Source organism: Exophiala oligosperma, assembly GCF_000835515.1.
Source record: "Exophiala oligosperma strain CBS 72588 unplaced genomic scaffold supercont1.9, whole genome shotgun sequence".
Taxonomy (NCBI): Eukaryota; Fungi; Ascomycota; class Eurotiomycetes; order Chaetothyriales; family Herpotrichiellaceae; genus Exophiala; species Exophiala oligosperma.
This window is the reverse complement of record NW_015622826.1, coordinates 1413935-1429083: the sequence shown is the minus strand read 5'-3', so window position 1 is coordinate 1429083 and position 15149 is coordinate 1413935. Positions and strand designations below refer to the sequence as shown.

Genomic DNA, 15149 nt, shown 5'->3' with positions numbered 1-15149 from the left:
ACCTTTTGCTGTTGAACCAATAAACCATGACCAAATCCTCTTCAACACCCCCTGTTGTGGTCTCGACCACCCCTTCGGGTATCACAACCATTGTCATTTCCCGGCCCCATCGTCGCAATGCCGTAAACTCTTCGACTGCTCGAGACCTATACTCTGCCTTTATCGATTTTGAAAATGATTCTTCACAAAAAGTCGCCATTCTCACGGGCTCCGATGGCTATTTCTGTGCAGGTGCTGACCTCATCGATCTCACTCTGGAACAGGAACAGGCCCGGGCAACAGACAGCCAATCCTTTCAAAAGCCGGTAGAAAATCGCAACTGTGGGCCGATGGGACCCTCGCGGCTACAAGTGAAGAAGCCCGTCATTGCGGCCGTTGCTGGCCACGCAGTAGCCGGAGGACTGGAACTCAGTCTGCTGGCTGATATGCGCGTCGTTGAAGAGGATGCCATATTTGGAGTCTACTGTCGACGGTGGGGGGTACCATTGATTGATGGTGGAACTGTTCGTCTTCAAGCCATCGTCGGTCTGGGACGTGCTCTTGATATGATCCTGACTGGACGACCTGTCGCTGCTCAAGAAGCGTTGGCCATGGGTTTGGCCAACAGGGTCGTCCCAAAAGGCAAGGCTTTGGAGGAAGCAACCAAATTAGCAGAGGAGCTTCTAAGGTTCCCAAATGGATGTATGAACGTGGACAGGAGGTCGTGCTACTATGCCGCCTACAACGCGTCAAGTTTCGAGGATGCGCTAAGCAACGAGTTCAACCACGGCGTGAAGGTGCTGGAGACCGAGAGTTTCAAAGGCGCTGCCCGGTTTGCTGGAGGTTTAGGAAGACATGGAGGGTTTTCGAAACTGTGACACTTGGAATTATCAATTGCATGATCCAAGTCTACCCATCAATGCTGTCTACTTAGTCGACCTAGGATGCGTTGCGTTCCCACTCAGTATGATTATAGCGTTGTTGTCTTATTTCGTAGGAAGTACTCAGTAGTACAACAGGCTATTCTGGAGAAGCCAGCAATAGCGCGAAAAGTATTCAGAGGCCCAACTCCCGCAACGTACTGATTCTTCCGTATTCTGACCAGACCAAGTGCCCGCTCTCAAAGTGAGGTTCCCTTTGTCGACCAAAATTTCGACAGAATAGTATCGCACACAAGGTCATCAACCTAGTCCAGAGCGTTGGCTTTCTCGAGAAGTGAACAGGGGCAATCAAGTGCTGTATCTTGCGTCTTTCTGCTCACCGCTTTCTTGCAAGGCTCAACTTGCTGGCCATGCCAACGTATGGCACGTATATGCCACCATTCTCAGAGAGGAAATCCCCGGTATTTGCCTTGCGGCCCAGTTCGCACGGGCAACTTTTTGCAGATACACTAATTTGGAATCATTGCTCCAATCGAAGGCTATTTCGACCACAAGCCCCCCGTCTCATACATACGAAGTCCCATCACATTGTGGTTGTAATTTCGTGCTGGTTTTGATCACGGGCTGGCGTTGATGCCGCCGAGAAAAAAAGACAACAACGAGAACGCCGGCAAACAAAAGATGAGGTGACGCAGGCTACGCTTGACGTCATTGGCTTTAAAGTGATGCTGTTGATTGAACAACTCCCTCCAACACAAGATTATCAGGTGAGGCTGGTGAGGCTCAATCTTGTGAAGATCCCATAAAGTCTGCGTGAGTACGACGAGTAGGAGGGAAAAGGCATCTTAAGGCATCTTTGGGCATCAAGCGACTAAAATCCCTGCTCTTCACCCTGCTTTACAACCTGTAATATTCCCTTGCCACCCTCCTACCAATAACCTTGTCAGTTGTCAGCATTACTACCGCCCTACTCATTATTACTCGAGGTGAACCTTGGCAAACGCAGGCCCAGTTGGTTAGTCTCAAAGGCAGGCACGCACACACATACAAGGAGACACACACCCTCCCAGCAAGTCCCTCGGTAGTCAAAACAATGGCGTCCAGGACGGCGTTGCTAGTGATTGACATGCAGGTGGGCTTCACAGCCCATGGTCGCGGAAACCCTGCCAAACGTCGTGAAACTCTGTGATCGCTTTACCAAGGCCTCGTTGCCCATCATATTCACCCAGCACGGTCACAGCGACTACGAACTCAAGACCACGCCGTCACCGAGTCAACTGGTGCGCAGATGGAAGCCGGAAAACTCCATCGCCACGGGCTCCCCTGACTGGGAACTCATGGGCGACCTGAGACGATACATCCCGGAGTTCCCCCCTGAACCTCTGAAGGTGGGTGAGTCGTTCCCTCCGACCGGGGACGCGCAACTGTTCCCCAAGTTGATGGCGAAGAACACCTACGACTCGTTCATCAACACCAACCTATCGACGATCCTCGAGGCTGCGAAAGTAGAGCGAGTGATCGTCTGTGGGGTCATGACCGACGTGTGCTGCGACGCTTCGGCCAAACCAGCCTTCAGCAGAGGGTACGAGACTTGGTTCGTGAGTGACGCGACGGGGAGTGGAAACAAGAGTCAACACCTGGCGGGCCTCAAATGCTATTCCTTCGCCTATGGGGATGTTTTGAAGACGACAGAGGTATTGGACCACCTGAAGTTGTAATGAATGGTGGTGATTATTACGAGTTAAACCCCCCCCCCCCCCCCAAAAAAAGGGGGGAGCCCATCAAGAGGAATAATTAAATCGAACCTCAACCTAGGACACCCTTACCTAGGTACTTTAGTTATGGAGTACGAGTAATAAGGAGTCACACTGCCTAGGCGCGCACCAAGGATCTTTCTCGGCGACCTTGACAATGTTACGGTGGTGCTGTACTTGTACGCAGTAGGATAGTCACCGCGCGAGGGTCGGCCTTCCATCCTTGTGGAGTTAATCACGGAGTGTCTCACCCAAGTTGCACGGAGTACTGCGCCGTCCCGTATCTAGGTAGCTGCACCGAGCGGGCTGTTCTGCTGTATATCTCTATACGGAATCGTTCCTGAATGTTTTTCTCTTTTGGTCTTATCCTCTTGTATGTCGACGTGTCTATTGAGCGGAAAAGCTGCAGGTACCTCGGGTATGCAGAGCACTTGTGCGATCTCATGTCTTCATAAAGAAGATATAGAAGCAAAATACCTCTGGGTAGGTCTCTGACCAGACAAGCAGGTAGTCAAACCCGTTTGTGATCTTACGAAAGTCCTACGCCTCCAAGAAGAAATCCCATGCCACTCCATGAATATGGTCTGGAAACATTGACGAGAACTGCTCGATTAATGTCACTGCTTGACTACCATGATACATCCAAGCCTCTCTAGCTCCATTGATCAAATCTTCGATTTGCCCTTCAGTTCGACTTGACAATCCAAGACGTCCCTTTGCTCTAGCACACTCATCAATTCCCATTGGGACTAACAAAAACGATGAGCACAGCGCTGAAGCTGGCTGTCGCTATGAAAGAGTCAATCCTGCGGGGCATTCCGACGATGGCGACTGCACTGCTAAAGAGAAAGCTGAGAAGCACAATCATACAGAGCCTCAGAAGCTCGTCGTGAATGAAATACAGGCAAAAGGCCCCGGCGGTAGGAAGGATCGGCGCCAATACTGTGGCCAACACTGTCACGAGCCTGGCGATGTGTTCATCTTTGTAGCGAGACAGCTTGATCGGATGCAAAGGTTTCCAGTCTCTTGGAAACCTGTCCGATATGACCTCTTGCTTTCCAAAGAGCCTGTGGTATGGCTTCATGATGACCCAGGTAAGCCAGCTCGTGAGAATATCCGTGCCACCATCCCGGTCCAGAAGAGATGTCATATCATACTCGTTCTCCTCCTCAATCCAAGTGCCAGACTCGACAGTGTTCTCGAAAAACAGGCCCCTGTCGGGTGTATTTCGAAGGACATCATCTTCAAGGACCACGAGATTTGGTTTGCGCACTGGAGGGAGATTGGCAATTTGTCGGGTTCGGAGAAGACCTTCGTCTTTTGTGATCGGAAACAGTCAGCAAATTGGGACATTCTTCTAGGGTTCAGAAGCGGTCATTGCGACGTACCGTATTCTTTTAGAACATGGATGATCTCCGTCATCAACTTTCGTTGTCTGCATCCCAGTTCGGATTGGTCCTTCAACAAGGCGTCAAAGTTCATAGAAAAGGACTTCCTCTTGGGATCTCCCGACTCCCGGTCGTCAGTGATTAGAGACAATAGTTGCTCCTCTTTTTCCATCAGCTCGGCTTGCAGCAACATCTGACTGCGGTGTCTCAGGCGCGAGAACTTCCGGTAGATACAAAGCTCTTCACAGTAGCTAAAAGAAGTGGTCAAGGTGTCGTACCCTTCCATGCTGGAATGGAAACTTGAAGCTTGAAAAGCAGCTGCAACCTCAGCCGGAGACTGGCAATCGATCTGACTTTAAGCCAGTTCGAGACTGCGATATGGTAAACATGTTTGTCAGCCTCGATTGGCTTCGCCATGCTGTCTTGTTGCCTTGGATGTGCTGGATGCCAGGCTGTGAAGAGGCGTGTGCAAACTGCCCAACTCATTCCAAGGCGAACTCGCAGAAGGAAGAATGCCACCTAGCTGAGGAAATGGTGGAGAGGCTGCGTTGCATTTCCGCGCACAGAATCCCTGTCACACCCATGATCGAGTAGCGAAGAGGCGTCGCTTCAGCTTGCATGAACTGAATGAGTTGGCGAAAACCACTGTTCGTAAGCGCCAATGATACACAGGGGGGCCCGTTCAATGGCGATTACAACTGATTCAGCCAGGATGTGATCACGAATGCTCTTAAGTTGCGTTCCATCGACCAGATGGCCCGTCATATAAGGAGCAGACCCATTCCCAAGAACTCGGCCATCATCACTTCCTGCTCATCTCACAGTACTCCGTACTTGCTTACCATTTCATGTAAAGCCTCTACGATGCAACCTTTTCATCCCTATTGTTAAACTGCACGCCAATCAGATACGATGTGTCAGTCCAAGAACGTTTAGCCAGCGCGGAAAGCTCCGATTGTGCTGGTTGGCACCTACAGTAGGTAGGTGGAGGTGTTTTCCGGCATATTTGACACAACCGGCAAATTTCAATTTACTGGACGAATATATCCAGGAGAAGGTCCTCCCTGGTTCCTCTCTGGTTCCTCCCTGATTTTCTCATCAGCTAAGTTTCCTCTCTGTTCTTGACAGTGTCGAATGCTAGCTACCTAGGCAGCCAGAGTGGATCACGTGATGCCAGGAAAACGACAATGAGACCTGATGGACTGCGCAAACGCATCCCGGGTGTAACGGCGCGAGCTCGCGAAGGATGTGCGACTGTACAAATGAAGTCGAGATGATCAATGGTTCGAATTCGAGCATTGGGCGACACATACTGGTACGACGAAACTGTGGTCGAATGTTGTTGCTGTTGCAACTGCAATTTCCACTCGCAGCATTTCCTGGAAATCTTCAGCGTCATGTCCGAAATTTCGTCGTCGGCGCCTCCCAGGCTTCACCTCCGGCGTTATGACGCTAAACGTGGGCGCTTTCTTCAGGATCCATCCTCCACACGATGAGCTTCCCCGACTTAGCGCGATCACTGACAGTACTGACAGCATGTTTCCTGTACCCTTCCATTACTTCCATCGTACTCGCACGAACTGCTGATTACGAGTCCAATGTTTTCAGGCGCCTGCTCCCTCGGTCGGCGGGCGCCCTCAGACCGCAGTTTATGCTGTCTAACCCAAGAACGGGTCTCTGTGGTAGCGCTGTCCTGCTTCCGGACCGAAGGCCCTTTGTTATGCTGGGTTGTCCCTCAAGATTTGGCCCCTAGCTATCAACCCCTGGAAGAATGCCCGGCTGTGGTCATTGCAACAACGCTCCAACAAAGGCCATTGCAAGCGATATGCTTCTTACCTAGGTGAAAAGGGTGCTTAGCGGGCCTTTTGGTTCCGGGGGACTGGTTGAGTTAACTGTCCATTACCATAGTCTTGTCCAAATATCCGCTAATTCGCTTCGACTCTGGAAGTCTGAAACGTGAGACACTCTCCTGGTCTCGCCGCTCTCGACAAGATGAGGCTATCCTCGCTTTCGCGTCGGCTCTTGCCCAGCCTCGTTCTGCGCACATTTTGCTCCGTACGCACAAAATTTGTTTGCGATATTCGTTGTCCCATTGCTGCTTTCTCAACCCCAATACTTGATTGCTACTATTCCCTGTCCTGAACCTTCAAACCCTCCTTTCCGCGTACTGTCCAATTCTCCGAGCCGATTGTTCTTCGTTGTCCTGTACTCAAGAAGAAGCGTTCAGACAAATCGATGGCCATGCATGACCAGATTTGGATGCAATTTTCAACCGGACGCGTGCTTGGCCACAGTCTCTCGTGTGCCAAAGGTGGGCACGGGCGAGTCCTGACATTTACAATACACTTGGAAGACGCCCCTGGCGAAATCTCGACAACGGATCTGGGAAGAGATCTTTCGACTCCTCTAGATCAGGGGGCAGGAGTGGACAGTAGAATCCTGGCCGGAGTAGATCAAGAAGATGACGACAAGAAATATGATATAGTTGGGTCAAACATCATGGATACAGTCGAAAGACAACTGCAGTGGCATGGCGCCCTGGATCAGCTGCGACGCTGTGATCAGGTTCCAGAAGTCACCATGTACGGCTTGCCCAAAGAGCAGCATGGAAATACCGATTCTCAGCTTCGAAAGGACTCCCATGATGGCAATGATACCAAGATGATGGAGCAGGAGGGGGGCCACATACTAGTCTTCACGCAGAAAGGACATATCAGAGGCCAGTGCTGTGAGACAGTGCCATCATGTCTTTTGAGTGATCCAGTGGAATGTGCTTTACATATTGAGCCACGTTCCAAACAAGGACTGCATCTTGAGCGTGCCGGTCCACAGCAATGTGAGGAAAGCGACAGAGATGTGTACGTTTCGGCCCTTTTAGCCGAGAACGTTGCCGTCGATGAGCTTGTACAGGTGCGATGCCTGTGTCTCGATCGCTCAACTGGCGTGGAGGAAGAATTTAACGGCAGGCTTGATACAGGTGCGACTTACTCAATGATCAATAAGGACAGTCTGCCAAAAACTGCACAAGTACGACCTCTTAAGGCGCCCATTAAATCTTCCACAGCTTCTGGCGAGAAGTTGACTGCTGGAGAATATGTCATTCTTGATTGGAAGTTGTTGTGCAACACAACCCTCCGGGCGTGTACATGCAAGATATCTTCCTGGTCGTAGAAAGCTCAGGGGAAATTCTAGGAAATTACAATGCACTGATCAGTGCATGGGTGTCAATGAAGACAGGACATATTGCCATCAAACAGTGTGAAGGATGCCAAATCCGCTCACCGGTTCCATCTGAAGGGTCGATGGAAGACCTCGTAAACTGATCCCTGCTGGCGGTTGTCCATGCCTGTGGATCATTGGCAGAGCCGCACTCCCCCATGCCTTTTGGAGCACACCCTCATAGATGGGTCGGCTCCAATGATGAGAAGCCCTAAAGTCGATTCCTGCCTGATGGCCTCAGGATACTGGATAAGCGGCCGAACAAGGGACGAGGTGCAAAGCGCCCGACTCTCAGTGGCCGTTATCTGCTGACCGCCTCGAACAACTCATGAGTCCACGAGTCGGTCCATGTATGAGCACGAGAAAGCATGAGCTGGAGGCATCTTGATGTTGTGTTGTGTGTGCTACGGGTTTGCCCTGCTTCTGTACGTTCAATGAGAGGATGGGCCTGTGTTATGAAGAGTGGTTGGGTCTTTGCATAGAAAGCGGTCAGCAGGAACTTGACCGTAGAGAACATATAAAAGCAACTGCATTCGTCGATTCATCTTGCTTCGCTTCGTCCAACGTGCCTACCACCCTTGAACTCTAAGAAGCCTCCGACTCACAAAAACACCTTAGAGTCACCTCTTAAATCTTTCAATATGGCCAGCTCCTGCAAGACCAACACGACCTCTACTATACAACCAGTTCCCCGCCAAAAGGAGGTGTATTTTGAGACAGGAGGGCCCTACCGTCGACCACCTGTTCCAGTGTCCCATGACGGTGAGGCACAGTGCTGCACAATCAGCAACACTGTACTCTTCAATCTCTACGGCAGCAAGCGTCTTCCTCTTGCCGACGATGGCCATATATGCAAACATAAGAACCAAGTTCGCAGAGTCCGACTAAAGGTTACCAGCGGAAAATGCACAAGACTGACCTGCGTCATGTTTTGTGTCCTTGAGGAGACTGTGCCTTCGGTGGTGATGACTGGTCAAGAGCGATGTTGGGCACAGGTCCCAGAAGCAACCTGCAATGTTTTGGTTCCAGAGACTTGCAAACCCAGTCGGTAACTGTGACCCCCATCAGCAAGCGGTCACTGACAATATTGCAGAAGACAAAGCGGAGCTGAAGCGGCGCAAGGAGGAAGACAAACAGCGATTGGAGAATTTGAAATCGGTAGAAAGAGCAGCCAGGCGCAAGGCATCATCTAGAGCTGCAAACGCACACGATGCAGCGCCGGCCCAGGATAATCAGCAAGGGGGGGATAACAGGGGTGCAAACCAAACCAGCATAAGAAGGTTAGCAAGTAGCTAGGCCGTCCACTTCAGCCGACGTTGTACGTACGTGTTAGGCTTGGGAAGGTCATCGCTCCAGCTTGAACCAATTGCAATCAGATAGGCCGAGCATCTTTATGTGTAGGCGGACCAGAATGGAGGATAGCACGGAGAAGTTTTTCTGGACACTCACTTATCAAGGTAGAGTTGGGATAGGGCTTCAATCTCTCAATGTTAATCACCGTCTGCTTTTGACGTTGCTTCTCCATAAACGATAGTTGGATTTCATGATCAACAAAGCACACGAATAGTTGCAGTTGGTCTTGATGGTGGAGTTCGTGGTTTTGCCTGTGTCAGTTCGTCTGGGTACAGGGACTCCAAGCCCTCCAAATGTAACGTACTGAGAGGTTCATCATGGGTGGAGCGTCTGAAATGATGCACTCTTGTGCTTACCTCCAACAAACCTGGCCCCAACTGGCCGTTCGTTTAGGAGCTTTTTTAGCACGGTACAGCACATTCTTCCTTTTCCCGAAAGTGGTCATGCTGCTGCCGCGTGCAAGAGTATCAAGTCCGTGTGGGTGATGTTGCCCTCCCGGAAGAACTGTGTAGGGTAAGGATGGAGCTGCGTGCTGATGATAGTCTTGACGCCTGCGATGCTTGATGACGCGATGCGCCTCGTTAACGTGTGTGCGAGTTGTTCACGGACTGAAGTAGAATCAAAGTGTTGTAGTCCGTGCGGTGGTGTGTGGTTAGGATATTCTCATAAAGGCGGTGAAGCAGAATGTGTGAGGCTGAGAGTACACACCATCATCTCCTTGCTTAAGGCTCGAGGTTGACACGATGACGAGTCGCCACGATAGATAACGTAGGTCGGGTAGGAATCGGCCTCAAAGGGGAACATTTGTGGGTTGCGAGGAACAGCGAGCACTCCTGGGTCTTCATGCGTACGGAGTGACTCTCGAAAGGAACACTCTATGAGTACAAGATTGAGGACGTCCGAAACGATCCCGTGTTTAAGGGGTTCTCAGCCTTACTACGGACTATATTTGTTTTACGGTTTGCACCTCTTTCTGGTGACCCACAAATGGGCTAGCTTTGCGGCCCAACCACGACAAGGCCCTCGACTACCAGTTTTTGCTGCCCTGGGACACCTACGTAGAAGAAGGAGAGCTAAAATATATCTAGTTTGTGCTCAGGTATTCTAGATTTTCTGAGGTCTGTTTGATTCTGTAGAAAGAGGTACTCCACAAGTGCGATAGTCTCAGAAGCATGGGACAGTGTTCCATTGGCCAGGGTTGCCCTATACATACACTTCTGCATGCTGGACCGCACCATCATCAGGTACGAATACGGCCAAAGAAACAAGAGTCGGGACAATGCACATAGTACTCATGTTTTATGTTCAATTCGAATTTGAAAATATAATTTTGTCTCTTAAAACCGCCCAACGCCGTCGCTAATTTGGCAGACTCTTCTTATATCCGACATACATTTGAGATTGAGACCTGTGCCAGTAGCAGAAACTCAGTACTTGACCCTTCCAAGCGTTGGCTTCCAGTCTAGTGGATGAGTCTCGGGCGTGGCTTCTGGGTCGGGTCTCCAGATCTTGATCGTCTTATCCGCCTCGCCCATGATCAGACGCAACCCAGTCTGATCAAAAGTGCTGCTCATGATGCCGGCCTCGGCGTCCAGAGAACCAGGCTGCGCCAAAGACTCCGTGCTCTGGAATCTGTGACCGGTCTTCCAGTCCCAAAATGAGACACTCCCATTGTCGCCACCACTGAACAGGACATTGTCCTCATTAACGGCCAACGTGTTGATGATGGCGTTGTGGCCTTCAAAGTTCTGCATAAAAGCACCCTCAGGACACTTCCACTGCTTGATAGAGCCTGCAGATCCTGACGCAAACGTAAATTCTTTGGGATGTAGAGCCAATGCCCTTACACCCTTCTTGTGGTGCGTCAAGACACCCATCGTCTTTCCTGCCGCTAGATCCCAGAGACGGACCGTACTGTCGAGGCTTGACGTTATAACCTGAGGATCTGCTTCCTGGCACTTGACATCTGACACGGTGCCTTTGTGCCCACTGAGGACGTGAATGTTCGACCGCGTCCGCATGTCCCAGACACGCGCGACACCATCTCGTCCACCGGTCACCAAGACATCAAGAGTAGGGTGTAATGAAAGTGTGTAGACTCCAGACAAGTGGCCGTGGTAATGTCGAATGACCTTGTTCGTTTCCAAGTCCCAACACTTGACCATCTTATCCTCGCCACACGAGAAGAGGTAAGGATGTCGCGGTGACACGGCCAGTCCGCGAACTGTGGAAATGTGGCCGGTCAATGTCAGCCGGAGTTGTCCTGTGGCAAGATCCCAAATTTTAATGGTTCGGTCGCCTGCGCCTGATGCAAACCATTGATTTCCAGGTTCGACGGCTAGTGCTCGCACCCAACCAAGATGTCCTGATATGACTCGCATCAATTTCCAAGGCGCGTGCCAGTCCGGCCGAGGCTGCTGCATGTTTGGCCTTCGGATCAGGCTATTTCCCGTCCCATTCGCCTGGGCCGATTGCCCTTGTGCTCCTGCATTTCCCTCGCTCTTTACCAACGCCATCTGGTTGGACCCTGCCTGGACCTTCGGCCGCTTTGGACCCCGCGCTGCAGCAGACTTTGCTTGCTTCTCGGCCAAGGCCTTGGGCAATTCGCGGACGCTTTCATACTCGACTTTTCGTTTGTAAGTGGTCGCAATCGAAGAATATGCAGGGTCGCTGGTCTCGTCGAAGTCATTGCCGAAAATCGCCCTCGTGCGCTCCGTGAGAGCTTGTACTGCCGCCGCCGCCGTTGCCGCCATTGTGCCCGTCTTGGTTGAGATTGAGACAGAATGCAAAGTTGTCGAAACTGTACAAAGGCAAAAGTGCATCAAACGATTTTCAGAAATGCGCCGGCAAACCTGCCATATGCGGGAGGCTGTTCATGCGGGGAAATAATTGCTTCAAGGGACGCGACGTGCATTCTCCGCCTGGGTACAGTCTCAAAAGGCTTTCGACATGGCAGAAACCAAGGAGGACAAGTACGCCATACACGAGGCCGCGAGAGATGGCAAATGTAAGGTCCTACACTCCTGATTGCTGAGAAACCAAATTACTGATCAATCGAAAACAGTACAAGTGGTGGAGTCTCTCTTGAGTGTGAGTTGTCGCCTCCTCTCCTGCGCATGGGAACATTATCGTTGACCTTGGCCAGGCAAATCCAAAACTAGCAACTCTGGTAGATCAGGATGGGAGACTGCCTGTTCACTGGGCGTGCGCCTTCAATCACCTCGATATCGTCAAAGCTCTAGCCTCGACCCGCACCTTCGATCCCGACGCTCTGGACGGCTCAGGATGGACGGCGCTCGCCATCGCATCTAGTCTAAAGGACAACAGCGGGGAGGCAATCGTGGATATCCTCCTGACCAAGGAAGCCGACCCCAAGGTGCCGACCAACACTGGAGCCACGGCTCTTCATTTCGCGACGTCCAAAGGGAACCTTGAAATCTGCAAGACGCTCTTGAAAAGCGGTGCTTCCGCAAGAGTGAAGGATAAACGAGGACAATTACCCCTGCACAGAGCCGCAGCAGCAGGCAGTGTGCCAATTATGAAGCTGCTCCTGGAGAACAAGAGCCCTGTAAATGCTACGGACATGGACGGAATGACCGCGCTGCATCACGCCATTAGTGAAGGCAACGGCGACGTTGCGGTGGAACTACTCAAGGCCGGCGCCGAGACTGATAAGAAGGATATTGATGGGCGATTGGCAATTGAATGTGCACCAGACTCTAAAGTACGGTCTTACATCATCTCAGCTGCTAAACGAGAAGGAATTGAATTTGAGTGAGATGTGACAAAGTTGCCAAAAATCCACCAAACATGTCATGATTTCCCCATGGTATCTGCCAGCTGCCGGTACATCTGCTTCACATCGACAATGTCCGCCTTGAGCTCCTCCACCTGCTCACTCTTCTCACCAAGAAGTTCGAGAGTTGTCTGGTGCCGTTTACCTAGGCTTTCATGTTCTTCTTCGAGTGCCTTCACACGATCCTCGATAGATCGCTTCTCCTCAACTTCGCGCATCAAGCTGACAACCTCCTGCCTGGCCTCATCGCGCTGTGTTGTCAGACGCGCGAGTTCATCCTTGGTGGCGGCCTTCTCACTCTCAAGCCGACGGACGTTTGCGGACATCCTTTCCACAAGCTGGACAGAGGGGCCAGCTCCGACCGTGGACGTCGAGATCAGGTCGTTGACGCCACGATGGCTGGCTGAATGTGGCGTTGGGGACACACTGGCAAAAAAGTCGTCCGCATCGTTGGAGGTCACCACCGATGGCGTCTCAGCAATGGAGCCGTTTGTCACGTTGCGGATAGAAGGGGCTGAGTTCTGCCGCGATGGAGCGGTCCAGTCAAAGGATTGCATCGTGGAGGATTTTCTGCTGGTTGGTCTTTCGTACTGAACTGGGCTCAGCAGGTGATTGATGTCGAGTGCCATACCATATCCCTTGCGAATAGAAGTGCCAGGCGAATCTGTCCGTTGAAGTTGCAAGGTTGCTGTCCACTTAGACTTTTCTTCCTCTAACTTGCGCTGAAAATCCTTCTCTGTTGCTACTTTGAATTCCTCAAACTCCCTTGTAGCATCAGCAAGCTCGGTTTCAAGCTGGACGACTTTCCGGGTCAAACGTTGAGATTTTTCTTCGACATCCGCCAGGAATTTCTCTTTTTCAGCAAGCATATTTTGAACCTCATCCAACTGAGATTCTTTGCTCTTTGCTTTGAGAGTTGCTTCACGCAGCCTTTTGCGAACGTCTGCCTCCCGGGCTGCGATCTCGTCACGTTCCTTCTCAAGGTTGGTTATCCTCCCTAGAAGGGTACTTTCGATCCCTTGCCAGTTCTGGCTTGCTGTTGCGTATTGGCTTTGCAATGTCTCAATTTGCCTGAGCAATTTTGCTTGCACATTGCCATGGTCGGCCGAAGAGGCTTCCTCAGCTCGAACACGAAACGACTCAAGTTTACTTTCGAGGGATGCTTGTTCGTTTAGCATTTCACTCTCTAGCACTTTGGTCTGCTCCCTTTCTCTGCTCAATGTGGCTTGGAGGTCTTTGATTTCTCGTCGTAACTTCTCCTCCGAAATTTCTCTCTCCACCTTTGCACTCATCAGATCGGCTTGTAACTCTGTGATCCGCTTCTGTTCTTTGGCGACTTGATCTGCTTTTACTTTGTTCTCGGCTGCTTCAGCCCTTGCATTAGCCTTAGAGATCTGAAGTTTCATCTCAGCCAAGGTTGACTGCAGTGCATCGCGCTCTTTGCGCACCGCATCGAGCTCGTTAGCCCCGGAAGATTTTGTCGCAAGACTTTGCTCTGCACGTCTGCTTGCGGCCTCCGCTTTCCTGGCTCGATCTTCCATGTCTTTGAGCGAGCGCTCAGTCTTATCTGCACGAAGCTTGGCTGCTTCCTGTTCCCTGTTGTTGGCAATGAGTTGAGCCCGCATTTTTTTAATAGTAGTAACGTGCTTCATCTCGGTCTTCGACAGATTGTTGCCTTCTTCGATCAGCAAGGCAATCTTTCCCTCTTGCTCCAAGAGCTTCTTCTCCAAACTTCCAGGCTGAACAGAGGCGGCTGCTTGCTTCAAGGATTGGGCAGCTTCGCTGCTTAAATACTTAAGCTTCGCCTGAAGAGCATCGATCTTCTCGATATACATGTTTACGTCTTCCTGTACTCCTGTCGTCCCTGTTGTTGGCGTGCTTTCTTCACTTTTCCTTAAGGAGTCTTGAGAACCACGGCCCGGCAAGACCTGATTCCTACCCGTGGCCTCGCTGGAAGTCCTCGTGGAACCTTCCTCGTCCTGCACACTGATATCTATTTTCGGAATCTGAGATTCAGAGTCGGGAAATTCATCAGATTGATGGAACACTGGTGCATTTGTTACATTCCCAACAGGCAATTCAGCATCTCCTTGCTCTGAGTCCAAGTGTGCTTTTGCAGAGGTTGGCTCTTCTGATAGGCCTTGGTCCATCTGATTCTCTGCCGAGTCTGAAGCCTCGTGCGATAGTTGATCTATTCTAGGTATGGATGGAGCGGCTGGTGATTCGGTTCGACTAGTGTTCTTCTTTGCCATCGCCCTGGCAAGGCGCTCTTGCAGTCGGTCATTGGAAGTGGAGGCACTGCTATTGGATCTCGAGAGATCTGAGGAGGCTACGACAGGTCAATCATGTGAGGCTTCGAAGGTCATTCTTCACCTACTTCGTTTGGGGGGTGCTAAATCTCGACCTGCTTGCGCTGGTGTGACGCTTCGCTTTGGAGGTTCGCCGCCCTCTGCAAGGATATCATCTAGTCGTGATTCGACCGACGCCACAGCCTGCTGCAAGAAATTCCACCTCGAAGTAGATGTCGGTTTCGACGCCATCTTGATGCGACAAACGATTGCGACGTCTGCAGTATCAAAGGCCGCAATTTGAAATGTCCATCATCTTATCAGAGGCCTTCCTGACAACCGCAGGACTGTTCTAGTCACAAGAAATGGCATTGCAGCATGTGCAATGTCTGGCAGTCAGTAACGGTCTTCTGGGTGTGTTGACGCGTTCTCATCTGAACAAGTGTCGAAGGGCAACTAAAAGTCGGTAGGTGCTTCGGTGATCGGCACGG

General features: G+C 51.1%; 6 protein-coding genes across 6 annotated transcripts; 3 read left to right on the top strand and 3 right to left on the bottom strand.

The window, feature by feature from the left end:
- Nucleotides 1-26: 26 nt before the first annotated feature.
- Nucleotides 27-857, top strand: PV06_09077 (uncharacterized protein; the record flags this gene model as incomplete). Its single annotated transcript, XM_016410486.1, has 1 exon — nucleotides 27-857. The coding sequence occupies one exon, from the start codon at nucleotides 27-29 to the stop codon at nucleotides 855-857; it is 831 nt and encodes a 276-aa protein (XP_016259508.1).
- An 804-nt stretch (nucleotides 858-1661) lies between these two features.
- On the top strand, nucleotides 1662-2620 carry PV06_09076 (uncharacterized protein). The gene has a single exon (XM_016410485.1). It carries the CDS (start codon nucleotides 2009-2011, stop codon nucleotides 2576-2578), a length of 570 nt encoding a protein of 189 aa, XP_016259507.1. The 5' UTR covers nucleotides 1662-2008; the 3' UTR covers nucleotides 2579-2620.
- Nucleotides 2621-3347: 727 nt separating this feature from the next.
- Nucleotides 3348-4288, bottom strand: PV06_09075 (uncharacterized protein; the record flags this gene model as incomplete). The annotated part of the gene is made up of 2 exons (XM_016410484.1): nucleotides 3348-3931; nucleotides 4003-4288. The coding sequence occupies 2 exons, from the start codon at nucleotides 4286-4288 to the stop codon at nucleotides 3348-3350; spliced, it is 870 nt and encodes a 289-aa protein (XP_016259506.1).
- A 5530-nt stretch (nucleotides 4289-9818) lies between these two features.
- PV06_09074 (pre-mRNA-splicing factor prp46) lies at nucleotides 9819-11350 on the bottom strand. Its single transcript, XM_016410483.1, has one exon. The coding sequence runs from the start codon at nucleotides 11325-11327 to the stop codon at nucleotides 10002-10004; it is 1326 nt and encodes a 441-aa protein (XP_016259505.1). The 5' UTR covers nucleotides 11328-11350; the 3' UTR covers nucleotides 9819-10001.
- Nucleotides 11351-11512: 162 nt separating this feature from the next.
- Nucleotides 11513-13041, top strand: PV06_09073 (uncharacterized protein). Its single transcript, XM_016410482.1, has 3 exons — nucleotides 11513-11581; nucleotides 11639-11664; nucleotides 11720-13041. The coding sequence occupies exons 1-3, from the start codon at nucleotides 11524-11526 to the stop codon at nucleotides 12350-12352; spliced, it is 717 nt and encodes a 238-aa protein (XP_016259504.1). The 5' UTR covers nucleotides 11513-11523; the 3' UTR covers nucleotides 12353-13041.
- Nucleotides 12376-15083, bottom strand: PV06_09072 (uncharacterized protein). The gene is made up of 2 exons (XM_016410481.1): nucleotides 14748-15083; nucleotides 12376-14699 (listed from the first exon to the last, which is right to left on the bottom strand). Exons 1-2 carry the CDS (start codon nucleotides 14908-14910, stop codon nucleotides 12388-12390), a joined length of 2475 nt encoding a protein of 824 aa, XP_016259503.1. The 5' UTR covers nucleotides 14911-15083; the 3' UTR covers nucleotides 12376-12387.
- Nucleotides 15084-15149: the final 66 nt, after the last annotated feature.